The 18,060-nt window shown below is 43.3% G+C and overlaps 1 protein-coding gene and 1 non-coding gene across 2 annotated transcripts in view; both read right to left on the reverse strand.

Moving 5' to 3' along the window:
• Nucleotides 1-18,060, reverse strand: part of LOC126184242 (uncharacterized MFS-type transporter C09D4.1-like) — a 181,936-nt gene that overhangs the window by 73,272 nt on the left and 90,604 nt on the right. The window contains exon 4 of the mRNA XM_049926612.1: nt 10,002-10,225. Within this exon, the coding sequence (XP_049782569.1) occupies nt 10,002-10,225 (224 nt within the window). The remainder of the gene's footprint in view (nt 1-10,001; nt 10,226-18,060) is intronic.
• On the reverse strand, nt 9,015-9,089 carry Trnai-uau (transfer RNA isoleucine (anticodon UAU)). Its single transcript has one exon. It is a non-coding gene; the product is annotated as a tRNA-Ile (tRNA).

Genomic DNA, 18,060 nt, shown 5'->3' on the forward strand with positions numbered 1-18,060 from the left:
CGCGCAGCGGTTGGGCTTGAGAAAAGTAACACAGAAGGCAACCTCGAGAAAAATTTCAGTATTCTTTACATTCAGAAAGTCGCCTTTGAAAACTTCATCACCACATCTTTAAAGGACATTGCTCATGAACAAGATAAAGATCCGATTTGGAAAGACATCAAAAGTAAATGCCATGAAAAGACACACACTCAGATTCGGCATTATTATATGGTTAGAAACAACATACTCTTCAAACGCTGCACTGTTGATGACAAGCTATGGGTACTTTGCATTCCAGATGATTTTGTTAATAAGCTCATTTGGTACATTCACTTCAGCTACGCACATTTTGGTCCACGAAAATGTTATCATATTCTTCGAACGACTTATTATTTTAACAATATGGAAAAGAGAATCCGAAGAGTCTTGTCTATTTGTAAACTTTGTCAAAAGGTGAAACCATCTACTATCTCACATCGTGCTCCGTTGTTTCCTATCATTCCTTCTAAATTAAAAGAATTTGCTGCTGTTGATCTCTTGGGACCCCTTGTCAGAACATCGAATGGATTTTCGTACGTTCTAGTCGCTGTTGAACTTACTTCAAAATTTGTTTCTTTCACTCCGTTACGTAAAGCCATTCGACAGTGTGTATCCAACGCCTTTGTTAAAAATTTCTGACGTGAAGTTGGACACGTTAGTAAAGTCATTTCAGATAACGGACCGCAATTCAGATCTGCTGTTTGGTCACGCATGCTTCGGAATCATAAAATCAAACCTGTTTTTATTTCATTGTACTCACCACATTGTAACCCGTCTGAACGGATTATGAAAGAAACCAATGAGCTTTGCAGACTTTATTGTCACAGAAAGCATCAGCATTGGGACTGATATTTACACTTATTTCAAATTATGCTGAATGAAATGCCTCATGACTCCACTGCTTTACCACTTACTCTTGTACTGAAGAATGAAGAACCACCGAACAGAATCATAGAGCTTGTACCTTTCCCGAATACACGTAAACTTCGACACAAAGACATAATTGATTTGGCTATTAAAAATATAAAATCTGCAGCAGACAAAAGGAGAAAACTACACGTAAAGCAAATGCAAAGAAATTATATATTGGTCAGAAAGTTCTCATTAAAGCTCATTCATTGTCACATAAGAAGAAACACTTGAGTCACAAATTCTTTCTAGTTTACAATGGACCTTACAGAATCCAATGTATACCACATGATAATTGTGTTGAAGCTGAAACTCTGCGTACTACACTCCTGGAAATGGAAAAAAGAACACATTGACACCGGTGTGTCAGACCCACCATACTTGCTCCGGACACTGCGAGAGGGCTGTACAAGCAATGATCACACGCACGGCACAGCGGACACACCAGGAACCGCGGTGTTGGCCGTCGAATGGCGCTAGCTGCGCAGCATTTGTGCACCGCCGCCGTCAGTGTCAGCCAGTTTGCCGTGGCATACGGAGCTCCATCGCAGTCTTTAACACTGGTAGCATGCCGCGACAGCGTGAACGTGAACCGTATGTGCAGTTGACGGACTTTGAGCGAGGGCGTATAGTGGGCATGCGGGAGGCCGGGTGGACGTACCGCCGAATTGCTCAACACGTGGGGCGTGAGGTCTCCACAGTATATCGATGTTGTCGCCAGTGGTCGGCGGAAGGTGCACGTGCCCGTCGACCTGGGACCGGACCGCAGCGACGCACGGATGCACGCCAAGACCGTAGGATCCTACGCAGTGCCGTAGGGGACCGCACCGCCACTTCCCAGCAAATTAGGGACACTGTTGCTCCTGGGGTAGCGGCGAGGACCATTCGCAACCGTCTCCATGAAGCTGGGCTACGGTCCCGCACACCGTTAGGCCGTCTTCCGCTCACGCCCCAACATCGTGCAGCCCGCCTCCAGTGGTGTCGCGACAGGCGTGAATGGAGGGACGAATGGAGACGTGTCGTCTTCAGCGATGAGAGTCGCTTCTGCCTTGGTGCCAATGATGGTCGTATGCGTGTTTGGCGCCGTGCAGGTGAGCGCCACAATCAGGACTGCATACGACCGAGGCACACAGGGCCAACACCCGGCATCATGGTGTGGGGAGCCATCTCCTACACTGGCCGTACACCACTGGTGATCGTCGAGGGGACACTGAATAGTGCACGGTACATCCAAACCGTCATCGAACCCATCGTTCTACCATTCCTAGACCGGCAAGGGAACTTGCTGTTCCAACAGGACAATGCACGTCCGCATGTATCCCGTGCCACCCAACGTGCTCTAGAAGGTGTAAGTCAACTACCCTGGCCAGCAAGATCTCCGGATCTGTCCCCCATTGAGCATGTTTGGGACTGGATGAAGCGTCGTCTCACGCGGTCTGCACGTCCAGCACGAACGCTGGTCCAACTGAGGCGCCAGGTGGAAATGGCATGGCAAGCCGTTCCACAGGACTACATCCAGCATCTCTACGATCGTCTCCATGGGAGAATAGCAGCCTGCATTGCTGCGAAAGGTGGATATACACTGTACTAGTGCCGACATTGTGCATGCTCTGTTGCCTGTGTATATGTGCCTGTGGTTCTGTCAGTGTGATCATGTGATGTATCTGACCCCAGGAATGTGTCAATAAAGTTTCCCCTTCCTGGGACAATGAATTCACGGTGTTCTTATTTCAATTTCCAGGAATGTAGGAAGAGTAAAGGTTTACACCACATTTCACATGTAAAACCGTTTATTGGAAGATAATCTGCTTTTTAACTTTGTCTTTGCTATAAAACATTTCACTTCACATTTCTAGTATGCTTTGTCAGACTTAAGAAACTGTTACCATGCAACAATGTTTGAAGTTAAATATCCAGTCAAGAACCAAGAGAACTTATTTAAACAGAAATTACGAACGCATTGTTATAGTGAACCGACAACATAATGTTGTTATTTGTACATTCTTGCTTGTTAGTTGCACGATTACGAAACGACTATCAGGCTTACATACTTAGAACATATACTGCTAATGAGATTTTAATGCAACATTTTGGTTTACTTGAAAAGATACTCTTTATTTGAAGTACATTTGGTGAGATTAAAGATGACTTAGCATTTGGTTTCTTTGATAGCTACACGATTATATCACAACGCTACTAATATGTGACACAATTTACATTGTTGCTTTTGCGGTGTATCTGTTTTATATCTGCACAGTTTTTCTGTATTATTCTGGAAAGTAAAACATGTTTTAGTAGTAACTTTTGTGGTATAGCTACAATGAGACAGCCTTTTCCGTAGCACAACAATACGTTACAGCACAGTACTTTCTTCATCACGGCAATAAGTGTAATAACTAAGATATCTATACGCAAAGCATTTCACTTTTGTTTATCATGAGGTAAGTACATTGACTTGTGCAGAACTTAGCTGTCGGAGGACGATAACTACGACACTTCCACAGAGATTGTCTTACAACAAGAGGCACCATTTAGTGCTACGGTACACGTATTTGAGTGATTAATTTTGTACTTAAAACATTTATTTTTAAAGATTTGTTAATACAAAATACAAAGGTTTTCCGTGATACATTTCATTCCATTGCTGTAATCTGTAACACCTGAGAGTATAATTACATAAATCCTCAGGGGGGTACATGCTTACTTTGTGTACCATGTGTTTGGCAAGCACAAGGAGCCCTAGCTAATATGGTATTTGCTTATACAACTTTACACATCGGTACCATATTTCTCTAACACATAAATTACACAGCTATCTGATCATTTAACTGAGAGAGACAAACATTTTTTTTACTACATCAGTGACAGATGTTTACGCAATTACACAGTTGGATAACTTCACACTTACGAAATTGTATTTTGTCTGTACTTTGTAAACTGTTCATATTTTTTCGGAACCATTGTGATAATATGAGAGCTTTGAATGATGTATTTGGTAAGGGATCATGATTTTTGAAGTACGTTTGAAGTAGATGACTTTATTGAAGGTCTTGAAATTATTGAAAGAAGCTGCGACGATTTTGAGATATGATTGATCTGTTATGATGTTATTATTACGATGACGACGTGTATTATGCTGTTGAGATATGTTTATGATCAATAAGCTGAGAATCGTACTTTAAGAGTTATGAAATGTGTGTAAATGCGTGAATGTATCACAATGCAGGCGAAAATTTATTGCACACTGTTATATTCATAGGATTTTGTTTCTACACATTTGCAACGCAAATTCTCGACCTGTGAAATTTTTTATATGAGACTGTCACTGTAGTGCAAACTGGTGTCGTAAATATTTCGGTAAGAAAGTTAAGTGACCTTCACGTAATGCGTCATGGGCACCCAGCTGCACGACTGTTGCCTGGAAAAAAGCCATTACTGTGTGCCTTTCAGAGGCACAGGTGGAGAAAGAAGAAGGCAATTATCCTCGCTATTGACATTTCTTTGTAGAAAGCATCGCAAATACGACACGCTCAAACTTGAAAACATATGATTATACTGTGGAGCTCTTAATTTATGATATTTACTAAAATGCCTAATGAAATGATGAGAAACATTTTACAACTATTGTCTTGCTAGTTGAGAGATTTTTTTACTGACTTATGAAATGCCACATGGCTATTGAATAATGTTTTTATGCTTTCTACATAGTTGCTTATTGCATTTGATATCTGGTTTCCAGCTGTGTTGCAGCATTGGTTCTATAAAATAAATTTAAATGCATTTGCTAATGTGAACACTTTCTGTCAACAGATCTATTAAATAATAATTTTATGGTCCACATTATTCGAAAAAGGAGCACTTGGAAAGGAAAGAACAATAAGAAGGGACTAATAACAGTAACTGAATACATAATTTTCTTTTCAAGTACTTGGTAATTTTTTGTAGAATAAGTTTTTGTGGTGCATCACTTTAATTACATAGACATTAAGATGTGAATATACATTTCCCTTATCTGCATTGTTGTCTTTAGTGTACTATTTTTTCTGCTTGTGGGTTTGTCATGTTTAGACATAAGTTATTACATTTACTGCTTCTTGCTTTGCCAATTTGCATTTTTTTGTCATTGCTGTTTGTGTTAATTGTTTCGTGCTGCAGCATTGCCTTGTCCCTTAGTTTAGCATCTGAGCTCAGTAGATTTAAGTAAGCTTAAGGTGGGGTAGGCTGTATAAGAGAACTAGTTGTGATGAATTGGAAGAAATGCATTGAGAAGCTATAAGAAAATGGTTTGGCCAAAAAAAGTATTTTAAAAGAGGATATGAACAAAAAAGTAGGGTTTGAGGACAACAGGTTTAGGTAGGATTTTCTTGGAAATAAATGATGAGGTAAGATAATGGAAAATAAAAAATGAGATAAGAAATATTTCAACATATAAATACAGAGAGCATGCTTGGGTAGGATTTTTTTGGTGGAAACAAATGTTGAAATAAGACAAAAGATCTATGGAATGAAGTTTTGGGTTGGACTGCAGTACCAAATGTTACACTGAAAACGAATCCTGTCTTTCCTTTTGTATTATTCCGCTATACGTTTATGTACCCTTGTGTATTTGTCTTTTTCCTGTCTTTATGTGTTTAGCTGATGAGAGTTATATTGTAGAATTTTGCTAATACTATGTTATTTACTTTGTAAAGATGTTTATACATTATTTATCTGTTCTGTTTTGTTGTTCATGTGTGAAGTTGATGTTTCAAAAGTTATTCTGATCTTTTATGTATGTACTTATGTCATAATTCCTGTAACACTTATGTATACTTTATTTCGATTCTTTTGTAAAGCCTGTATTACTACAAATGTTATCTGTACTATTATGTTCTTTAATGATGTATTTTGTACCTTTGTAATTGTATTCTTACGTTATAAAATTGTAATTGTCGCCAGTTCATCAAATAAAGTAACTTGCAAGTTACATTTCACTGCACACGTTTCTGTTGGTCATAGTATATGGACAATATGTGAGAAGTAAGGACTGATAGTGTTTGCACGTGTGTTAATAATTCAGCAAGGGACTGGTTAACAGCATTGCTGGTTCTAAGGACAATTAAAAAAAAAAAGAACTTTGTGAGTGCACAAGTGTTGGTTTATGGACTTGCTATATTCTTCGCAAAACTCTTCGATGGTGATTGTGCACCTGCACAGTCGCAACGGATGGCTGCTAGCCATCTCTACAAGGACTACAGTGGGTCTACACATTTGATGACTCACCACTATCATTATTTCTACAAGGACTGCAGTGGGTCTGCACCTCTGGTGGCCCACCAATACCAGACTCTCTACCAGGACTACAGTGGGTCTGCTCTGTGATGACCTACCTACCAATATTCTTCAAAACTTCGACTGACTCTGCTGTGGGTTTGCTCTGTTGTGGCCCATTACCTGTCTGCATGTCAAGAGTCAGCACTGTCTTTCCGTTGGAAGGACAACACTACTTCTTCAAGACTGCATGGAAATCCACTACTTCTGTGTGCATTCTCTTTTACTGCTCAGACTTTGAGAAAAAAAAAACACTGCAGTTTTACTGTGATGAATGATCAGGACTGTCTTTATGGACTGTGAGAAAATTTTAGCTTTTGACCAACATTGTATCAATAAGTGTGTGCATTTGATATCTTTGTTATTGTAATTATGAAAAATTTTATCAAATTATTATTGGCCACTGCCCAAAACAATTCGTAAAATTTTTTGTGCCGAGCATGGGGGCTATGTAAGTAGGCTGTTTAGGTTTTTTTATTGGTAACGCCACGTAGCGCTCTGTATGAAAATCACTGGCTGTGCTGTATGCAGTCTGTGGCTGGTTTGCATTGTTGTTGGCTATTGTAGTGTTGGGCAGCTGGATGTTAACAGCCCGTAGCGTTGTGCAGTTGGAGGTGAGCCGCCAGCAGTGGTGGATGTGGGGAGAGAGACGGCGGAATTTTGAGAGTGGACGATCTAGACGTGTGTCCATCAGAGACAGTAAATTTTTAATATTGGATATCATGGACTGATATATATATTATGACTTTTGAACACTATTAAGGTAAATACATTGTTTGTTCTCTATCAAAATCTTTCTTTTGCTAACTATGCCTATCAGTAGTTAGTGCCTTCAGTAGTTTGAATCTTTTATTTAGCTGGCAGTAGTGGCACTCGCTGTATTGCAGTAGTTCGAGTAACGAAGATTTTTGTGACGTAAGTCATTTGTGAAACGTATAGGTTAATTTAGTCAGGGCCATTCTCTTGTAGGGATTATTGAAAGTCAGATTGCGTTGTGCTAAAAATATTGTGTGTCAGTTTAGTGTTGATCAGAATAGGTAAAGAGAGAAATGTGTGAGTACGTTCAGTTTTGCTCAGCTGTTTGAAAATCAAATAATGTAAGAGATTTATCAGCACAGTAATTCACTAATTTTTCTAAGGGGACGTTTCAAGCTATTCATGTACATATCCTACGTGTCTCTAGTACTTCAGAGTTGTAGCAAGGTCGCAAACGTTACCAGACGCGGCCCGATACTTTTAGCAGGTAAATAATAATTGTTAAAAAGTACTGAGACGATAAAACTAGAAGGGCCGTTATAGCTCACTCATTTACATTTTTCATACGTAAGCATCAGTTTCTATATTTTTCGTCATGAAATTTGTACACTGTCTAACTGTTCCATATCAGAAATCGTCACTGTATTTTTTATTGCAAACTGCCACCTATTTATACATAAAGAGACTCAAGTTGTAAAGAAGGAAATCCATGGAGGCGACTGCTTAGATACACTGAGGTGACAAAAATCATGGGAGAGCTCCTAATATGGTGTCGGAGGTCCTTTAGCCTGGCGTAGTGCAGCAGCTCTATGTGGCATGGACTCAACAATTGGTCGGAAGTCCCCTGCAGAAATACTGAGCTATGCTGCCTCTATAGCCGTTGATATTTGCGGAAGTGCTGCCATGCAGGATTTTGTGCACCAACTGATCTCTCGATTATGTCCCATAAATATTCCATGGGATTCATGTCGGCTGATCTCGGTGACCAAATCATTCACTCGAATTGTCTAGAACGTTCTTCAAACCGATCGTGAACAATGTGGCCCAGTGACATGGCCCATTGTCATCCATAAAAATTCCATCGTTGCTTGGGAACATGACTTCCACGTGTGGCTGCAAATGGTCTACAGGTAGCCGAACATCCAGAGGATCCAATGCATTCCACGTAAACACAGCCCACACCATTATTAAGCCACCACCAGTTTGCACAGTGTCTCGTTGACAACTTGGATCTATGCTTCCGCGATGTCTGCGTCACACTCGAACCCTACCGTCAGCTCTTAGCAACTGAAATCGAGACTCATCTGACCAGGCCACGGTTTTCCAGTTGACTAGACTCCAACCGCTATGGTCACGAGCCCAGAAGAGGTGCTGCAGGAGATATCGTGCTGTTACCAAAGCCTCTGGCGTCGGTCGTCTGCAGCAATAGCCCATTAACGCCAGATTTCGCCTCACTGTCCTATCGGATACGTTCATCGTACGCCTCACATTGATTCCTACGGATATTTCATCCAGTTTCCCTTATCTGTTAGCACTGACAACTATACGCAAAGGCTTCCGCTTTCTGTTGTTAAGTGAAGACCGTCGGGCACTGCGTAGTCCGTGGTGAGAGGTAAGGCCTGAAATTCGGTATTCTTGGCACATCTTAACACTGTGAATCTCGGAATATTGAATTCCCTACCGATTTCCGAAATAGAATGTCCCACACGTCTAGCTCCAACTACCTCTGCGCGTCCTAAGTCTGTTAGTTCCCGTGGTGCGGCCATAATCACGTCGGAAACCTTTCCATATGAGTCACCTGAGAACAAATGACAGCTCCACTAATGCACTGCCCTTTTATACGTTGTGTACACGATATTACCGCCATCTGTATCAGTTCGTATTGCTAATCCCATGACTTTGTCACGTCAGTGTATATGGATATTCGCAAAATCATCTCATTTTTAAATGATAATTAAATCGAAACCCTTACTGCTGACAGGTGTTGTTGATATACATCAATGGAGACAGCTGAAAATGTGTGCCCCGACCGGGACTCAAACCCGGGATCTCCTGCTTATATGGCAGACGCTCTATCCATCTGAGCCACCGAGGGCACAGAGGACAGTGCGGCTACAGGGACTTATCCCTTGAACACCTCCCGTGAGACCCACATTCCCAATCGTCCACAACCCACATTCGTCGTGTTCCTAATAGATATTTGCCCATTCACTCTTTACTCTCGCCAGACTAAGCTGACGAGTCCCGTAAGAGTTCGGGCAAAGCGTGCGCATACGCACAGAAGAAGGTCAATGGCCGGGTAGCCTTTAACGATATGAAGATGGTATCTGTTCCCGAAAGAACAGATACCATTGATGACCGTGCAGCTTCTGTAGAATGAAATGATAATTAAATCGAAACCCTTAGCTGCCGACAGGACTCGTCAGCTTAGTCTGACGCGAATAGTGAGTGAATGGGAAAACATCTATTAGGAACATTACGAATGTAGGTTATGGACAGCTGGAAATGTGGGTCTCACGGGAGGCAAGCAAAGGATAAGTCCCTGTAGCCGCACTGTCCCCTGTCCTCTCGGTGGCTCAGATGAATGCCGGCACGGTAACTCAGCGTGTTTGGTCAGAGGGCTAGCTGCCCTCTGTAATAAAAAAAACAGTTAATGGATCAACAACGAACTGACATGGGTGTCTTTCGACGTCCGCCCCGAGCAGATACAACTAACGAAAACGAACAAAATGAGATTAAAAAAAATGGATAGAGCGTCTGCCATGTAAGCACGAGATCCTGGGTTCGAGTCCTGGTCGGGGCACACATTTTCAGCTGTCTCCATTTCGTATATCAACAACACTTGTCGGCAGCTAAGGGTTTCGATTTAATTATCATTTCATTCTAGAGAAGCTGCACGGTCATCAATGGTATCTGTTCTTTAGGGAACTTGTGTACTTCGGGCACTAGCCAGCTAGGCACTATGCATGCACAGTGGAAGTACATATTGTAAGTGTCGAGGAGCGTACCGGGAAGTAGAGCAGGATGAGGGGGTTGAGCATGGTGCCCACGGCGTTGAAGACGATGAAGCAGAGGCTGAGCGAAGCGACGAGCAGCAGGAAGGGCGGGCAGCGCAGCAGGCGGCGCAGGACGCCCAGCGACGAGCCGCCGCCAGCCTCGCCCTGCTTCGACGCCGACATCTCGCGTACCGCCACGGCCACGCTCGGCGGCGTCGCCGGCTTGTCCTGGAAGACTGAACACTCTCTTCCCTCAGCAGAGCACCGCATTGCAAATCGCGGATATTAATCACTGCTACTGTTATTTCGGTTGGATTGCTTGAGCAATTTAATAGCACGCTTTATAAATAAACTTTAGGCAGTAGTTATGAATGACTTGTGGTCAGTTTATTTTCAGTATCCTTATGCTTGTGTGTGAGGCGATCCCAGTTCCTAAACAGACACAAAGATGAAATCGCCGTTCCAGGAGAATGGACTGGACGGACATATACATTACTGGCCATTAAAATTGCTACACCACGAAGATGACGCGCTACAAACGCGAAATTTAAACGACAGGAAGAAGATGCTGTGATATGCAAATGATTAGCTTTTCAGGGCATCCACACAAGGTTGGCGCCGGTGGCAACACCTACAACGTGCTGACATGAGGAAAGTTTCCAACCGATTTCTCATACACAAACACCAGTTGACCGTTGTTGCCTGGTGAAACGTTGTTGTCATGCCTCGTGTAAGGAGGAGAAATGCGTACCATCACGTTTCCGACTTTGATAAAGGTCTATCGCGATGGCGGTTTATCGTATATCGCGACATTGCTGCTCACGTTGGTCGAGATCCAATTACTGTTAGCAGAATATGGAATCGGTGGGTACAGAAGGGTAAAACGGAACGCCTTGCTGGATCCCAACGGCCTCGTATCACTAGCTGTCGAGATGACAGGCATCTTATCCTCATGGCTGTAACGGATCGTGCAGCCACGTCTCGATCCCTGGGTCAACAGATGGGGACGTTTGCAAGACAAATGGTTCAAATGGCTCTGAGCACTATGGGACTTAACTTCTAAGGGCATCAGTCCCCTAGAACTTAGAACTACTTAAACCTAACTAACCTAAGGACATCACACACATCCATGCCCGAGGCAGGATTCGAACCTGTGACCGTAGCGGTCGCGTGGTTCCAGACTGTAGCGCCTAGAACCGCTCGGCTACTCCAGCCGGCGTTTGCAAGACAACAACCATCTGCACGAACAGTTCGACGACGTTTGCAGCAGCATGGACTATTAGCTCGGAGACCATAACTGCGGTTACCCTTGACGCTGCATCACAGACAGGACCACCGACGACGAACCTGGGTGCACGAATGGCAAAACGTCATTTTTCGGATGAATCCAGGTTCTGTTTGACTCAATGCCCAGGCGTATAGAGGCCGTTATTATGGCCAGAGGTGGTTGTTCTGGGTACTGATTTCTCTATGCACTGAAATTGCGTGAAAATGTAATCACATGTCAGTTCTAGTATAAAATATTTGTGCAATGAATACCCGTTTATCATCTGCATTTCTTCTTGGCGTAGCAATTTTAATGGCCAGTAGTGTAACACACAGAGTTGCAAACAACCTAAAGAGACAGGGCTTCCAAATAGCATATAAGACTGGGCAAACCATCCAATCACACCTAAGCCAACCAGCTACCGAGAGGTACAAATTCCAACAATCAGGAATATATAAAATTCAATGTCAAAGTTGTAATGCAGTATACATAGTCATGACATGCAGGAATTTTAAAACACGATTTAATGAACGTATCAGGTGTTGGAAGTACGAAACAAACCATTCCGTATTTGCAGAACATTTAAAATATCATAACCACCATCCTACAAATATGGAACAAGAAATGAAAATCATGGCCAGCCGTTGCGGCTGAGCGGTTCTAGGCGCGTCAGTCCGGAACCGCGCTGCTGCTACGGTCGCAGATTCGAATCCTGCCTTAGGCATGGCTGTGTGTGATGTCCTTAGGTTAGTTAGGTTTAAGTGGTTCTAAGTTCTAGGGGACTGATGACCTCAGATGTTAAGTCCCATAGTGCTCAGAGCCATTTGAACCAATTACGAAAATAATGAGAATAAGCAGCCATGCAAACATACAAATGCAAGAAAACTTCCACATTCAGAAAGTCATCGCTGAAAATAAACATGTGATAAATGAACAAACACAGATCAGCATAGGCTCCCTACTACACTGAATAAAAGAAGTGATAAGATAAAAATCGTCCCTCTCACACAGTGAGGGGGGGGAAAATCTCTCTCCTCCCTTCGCCTTCTGGACACACACAGACACAAATGCATACACAAACAGATCACAGATACCTCAATAATTTACACTCGAGAGTTGGCAATAGCATCTGACAGTCGGCAACACACGCCAAAGCATTGCGTCAAAACGAGTGTTCAGTTCCTAGTGCTATGAAATGTGGCAAAAACCGCAAATCGGTATATACAAGAAGAGGAACAACGCCAAAAATTGAACAGGAAAAATGGAAATGAGCGTTTGGGGTCATTGGCCGGAAGCCCCTTTATGGGGCAGGTCTGGCCGCCTTGGGGCAGGTCTTATTACATTTGACGCCACATTGTACGACCTGCGCGCCGGATGGGGAATTTCGATGATGAAGACAACACAACACCCAGTACCTGAGCGAAGAAAATCCCCGGGAATCGAACCCGGGACCCTTAGGAGGGCAGTCCGTCATGCTGACCATTCAGCTATCGGGGCGGACAGGAGCGTAATATGTAGTAAATCGTCCACGCAACCTATCAGTACAGTTCAAAAATATTACCACATAATAGCAAAAACCAATCACCAGAACTGTTTATAACCTATAGGTACATTGACCAAAACGTAAACTAAATAGCAAAAATATGTTCATATTTCACGCCACGGAAGATGCCTTGCAGAAAATAAAGGCGAAACGCGTATGGCACGAAAATTGTGTTTCACTCAGTTGTTGTCAGACGGTCCATAAAATAAAAATTATCAATATACCGTAACATTACACGCATCTGAGGAAGAGAGGACTACAAAAGTTGAAGCTTCTTGTGACACACTGATCTAGCGTGAAAGTAGTAGTAGCATAGACAAGTTAAGGAACCATTTTTTTTTTTGTGATGGTAATCATGACGTTGTGGTGCACCCTGTACGTGAAGGAATCTTTTATTTTCCTTTATTGTTATTTCATTGCCCTTGTCCCATATGGGCAGGGGCGGGGCGTTGAGTTGTGGCCGGGCTATCAGTCAGCACTACAATTCTCCGCTCTTCAACCAAACACATTACAAAATTTTACAACGAGAATATTTTAAAAAACTTGGGTTTTTCTCTCTTTCAAATTAAAACTCAAAGACAGACAGTTAAAAAAATAGAAATACGAGTATATACATTTTGAAAACACATCGCAGGAAGGTGAAATTCTGATAAAAACACCGAACCACTGCACTTTCACATAAAAACTGTAGGACCTGCACTAGGGTTACAGATATTGCCAGAGGAAATAGTATGTTCCCTGGGGTTGAGGGTTCTGTCGAATATGAAAAATTATGGAGATGAGAGGTAGGAGCTGAGGTGGATAGTGGGAAATACAGTCTGTGGGGACGACAGATTGTGAGGAGGAGAGTGTCGTATGGGTAGGGCAATGATTGCGGGAGGAAATGGATCGGGATGAATGGAGAGGGAAAGGAGAGAGGAGCCCTGGAGTAGAGTGGGATAGGTGGGGAAGAGTTGAAATTGGTAGGAGGGATAAATATCAGGGCGGATCTCATTGTCTGGGAGAGGGAGTTGGTTGAATTTGCTTTCGGATAGGATATGGAGTGTGTGGAGGTGTAGTGATGGAAGGATGTATTTTTGAAGGCGCAGCAGCATACAAGGGTTGGTGATCAGAGAGGAGCCAATGGTGTGATTGGAATATTATTTGCAGACAGCATAGGAGATGCAGAAGTGTTCATTGTGGGTGAGGAAGGGTGGAAATTTGATGAGATGGTAAAGGATCCAGATGGGGGAAGATAAACAGGTGTGTAAAGGAAGACAGAATGCGTGGCGTTTGAGGATTCAGAGGGACTTACCGAACTTTGGTGGGACAGAGATCCATGTAACATTTGCATAGCAGGGGTGGGCCAGTTCAGGGTTGTGTAGGTGTGGAGAATAGTAGAGCAGTGTAATTCTCAAGTTCAGCCTGTTAGTAGTTTTAGTCTATTATGGTCTTTTTGTTGGATGGTTGGCAGGTGACTTTTCCACATTAGCTGCTGATCAAAAGTTAGTACAAGATATTTTAGTGTGTTAGATAACTGGATAAGACAGTTATAAATGATAAGGTAGAAGTAATGGATGTACTGCAACCTATAATCGTTGCCTGGGTTTTGGAGGGGTAGTTCTTGAGGAGTCATTAGTTAAACCAGGAGGTAAACTGACAGATGGGTTTGGAGCAATCGTTGGGATTTCTGGAGTGTAGGGTAGAGGGCGAGAAAATGGTGTCATCAGAATACTGAAGGAGGTGGACCGGCGGACGTGGTTTGGGCATATCAGTAGTGTAGAGGAGATGGAGGAGAGGAGGGAGGTCAGAGCCTTGGGGCACACCTGCAGTGGAATGGAAGGTATGGGAATTGGTAATTTTAATAGTGACAAAGGAGGAGCGACTAGAAAGGAAGGATGCAATGCGGCCGACATACTTAATTGGAAGTGCTTATATCTGTAGTTTGAATAGGAGACCAGAATGCCATACACAGTCGTAGGCCTTTTCGAGGATGAGGGTGGCAAAAATAGTGGATTTATGGTAGTCGAGTTGATGGGAGAGGAGATGGCTGAGGTGCAGGAGGTGGTCATCAGAGGTGACAATGGGATGGAAGCCACACTGGTTAATAGGAAGGAGGTGGTGTTTGTTCAAGTGTTGCTGGATGCATCAGGTGAAGATGGATTTGAAAACCTTGCTAAACAATGAGGTGAGACAGATCGGGCGGTAGGAGACGGTATCTGTAGGAGGCTTGGGGGGGGGGGGGGTTGAGGAGAAGCAGGATTTTGGAGTTTTCCATTGTTGAGGATAATAAGCTGTGGAAAGGATAGTGGTATAAAGGGTTGCAAGGGTGATGAGAAAGAAGAGGGAGCATTCTTTGAGGTGTCGATAAGTAATGCAGTCGTGACTGGGGAAGCATTGCATTTTTTGTGGAGTACTTGTGTTATACCCCTTGCTGCAGCTGGTGTATTTAATTCTGTTTGTGATATGTTGTCCATGTACTGGAATCTGGGAGCCAGGAGTGGGACAGCGGTTTTGTACGTTCATGGGTAGTAGGGGAAAATGAGTAATCAAAATGTTGGTCATCAGGGATGGAGAAAATACCATACAAATGCAAAATGCAAAATGGTTAACTTTGGTTGTCAGGTAAGGGATGGTTATCATGGAGAAGCACGTAGTAAGGTAAGGGGTTATTACTAGTGACATGATGGAAAGCTTTCCAGTGCTCAGAAGAGTTAATGGGGAGTGTAGAATTGAGTGTAGTACACGTCTGGCGCCAGTCCAGGTGTGTGTGTGTGTGTGAGTGTGTGTGTGAGTGTGTTTTGCAGTCAGTAAATTCCTGATTTGTCTCTGTTTTTTGCCAGTGGCGTGTGAGTTTAGCCTGATCACAAGTATGCAAGAAGGGGCAGTACATGCGATGGGATTGTTGGAAGAGTTGTAGGGTTTGTGGTGAGGAGGTTAGGGTGGATAGGAATATGGTCTTGGTAGGAATGTAGGTGGATATGGCATCTGACAAGGTCTGCTGCAGGAAGAATCTGGACTGACAGATATCATCAGGTTGTTGGATGGACAGAGGATGGCTACCAGTCTGGGCCTCTATGGATTCCCAGTAGGCATTCCAGTTGGCCCAGGAGTAGTTTTGGATGGAGTTGGGATGCACTGATGTGTCCCAGGAGGTTGAGAGATACTAGGATGACATCAGGGGTGGTGTTGCTTCCAGGACAGGTGTGATATGGGAGGACAATAATTTTACCTTGCAGGGAGGTGGTAAACTGTCGCCACTGCTGAAATTCTGCAGAGGACCGACTATGGATGTTGAGGTCTGTGGCAATAACATAGGTGGAAAAAGTACAGTCTATGTGGGTGAAGAAGTCATTGGGGATGGGGTGATTAGGTCAGATGTAGATGGTGGCACAGTTGTTGGTTAGGGATTGGAAAAGGAGCATAAGGATAAAGTGGTAGGTTGTAGCATTGTATAACAGTTGTGGCAGAACGGGGATGTTCTTTTTGTATTCAACAGCAACAGTGCGTCTGGCCAGGAAGAGGGGGTTATCTGTGCACTGGAGGACATAGGGAGAGGTTTGGATGGTGTGATAGGGTTGGAGGAATGTTTCATTAAGGATAAATGTATGGACTTTGTGTTGGGATAGGGTAAGTAATGGAGGATTGATGTAGGGGGGTGAGTTAGAGGACGTGCTCCATGTGGTGACAGTGGGAACAGGAGATGGAGAAGTCTACTTGGGTGGTCCATGATGGCGGAGAATGATGAATGGCGTTGATTGTAATGAGCGGACTCCGAAGCGGCGCTGGGAAGACGGCGACGAGTTGTGGTGAAGTCTCCGATGTGACAAGGATGGAAGCAGCTATGTCAGGGGTAATGCGATGGCGGCGATCAACAGATGGAGGTGGCGACGATGACAAACACGCGATGAAACTGCGGTTACGCTGACGGAGGCGAAGACCGGCAGTGAAGATGCGCGCTGGCGACGATCAGTGACGTGGGCGAGATGTCGATGCGAAGATGATCACAGGCAGCGAAAGTGAATGGGTAACAAGCGCTGACGGTGAAGGTGATGACACGTAGCGAGGCCTGGCAGCGAAGATTTGAAACTGTTCCCTATCGGAAATTAAACCCTGAGAGCAGCCCAGGGCACTTCTTATTCCCGAGAGAAAGAGGGGCTCCAGCCCTCGAATGTCCGCGAAGGAATACTGCTAACGTTGACAGTTCAGAGAGAAGATGAAATTTCGACTTTTCTCAGGTTAAACACAAACAGTATTTTTTTTTTTTTTTCTGAATGGTCAGCTAAGCAAGATGACGCAGTGGTTAAAATTTAGGACACTGGACTCTATTTCAGAATTAAGACGAATGCCAATTCTTGAGTCCTCAGTCGCTTTTGGATCCCTTTAACACCTATTCCCCATCATACAAGCATTACGAACAGCATAACTGAATGCAATACGCAATGTGACGGTGCTACATGAGTTACGGAAAGTATTAGAAGAAAGAGAGATTACGTTATCTGCACAAAGTACAAAGCATAATTCCTAAAATGCCGAAGCAGCTTATGTAATAACGGAAAGCAGATGCCAAATGGCGGCAGAAGTAGTTCCCAACAGTTGGTATAAAGTAACGAAACTAACTCAGTTACATGATGAATGTGCAATAGTTGTAAACGCTGTCCCTGTTGATACTAGTTGGTTTATGGACAGTATGCACTTTCAGCACCGTGGGGTAGTATCAGTACCTATCAAAAATTAAAACACATCCGTCAGGCGCTTTATGGTAAGTTTGTTATGTATAGTGTTGATGCAGATGCTCAGTGTATCCCGTGGCACAGTGGAACATCACGTAATGGAAGTCATGAATATGAAGAGGCGAGTCTGAAGCTGCGATTGTATATGCTTAGTTCGTCAGGAAATCCATCTACTTACCAAACAGTGCTAGAGCAAGCTCTAACATAGACGTTACCTCTACAAGCATCTCAACACTCGGAAGTTACCTCAGGAGAGACAATTAGCTACCATAATTTGATAAAGTACAGTCTAAGTAGGAAAACCGAGAGGTAATCCTTAATTCATTCGTTAAGATGTAAGAAATTTTAAAAACGATGGACTGGGAGTTTCTGTCAGATTCTGTATCGAACTTTCAATTGAATTACCCTCTCTGTTACCCATAAGCCCCTCGAAAAAAGAAAAAAAAACGATGCCCAGCAGTTGGAAAAAAGCACAGCTCACACACGTCTGCAAAAGGTAGCAGTAGTGAACCACAGAACTACATCCAGTATCCTTGACATCCATTTGTT

The sequence above is a fragment of the Schistocerca cancellata genome, chromosome 4 (genome assembly GCF_023864275.1).
Source record: "Schistocerca cancellata isolate TAMUIC-IGC-003103 chromosome 4, iqSchCanc2.1, whole genome shotgun sequence".
Classification (NCBI taxonomy): Eukaryota; Metazoa; Arthropoda; class Insecta; order Orthoptera; family Acrididae; genus Schistocerca; species Schistocerca cancellata.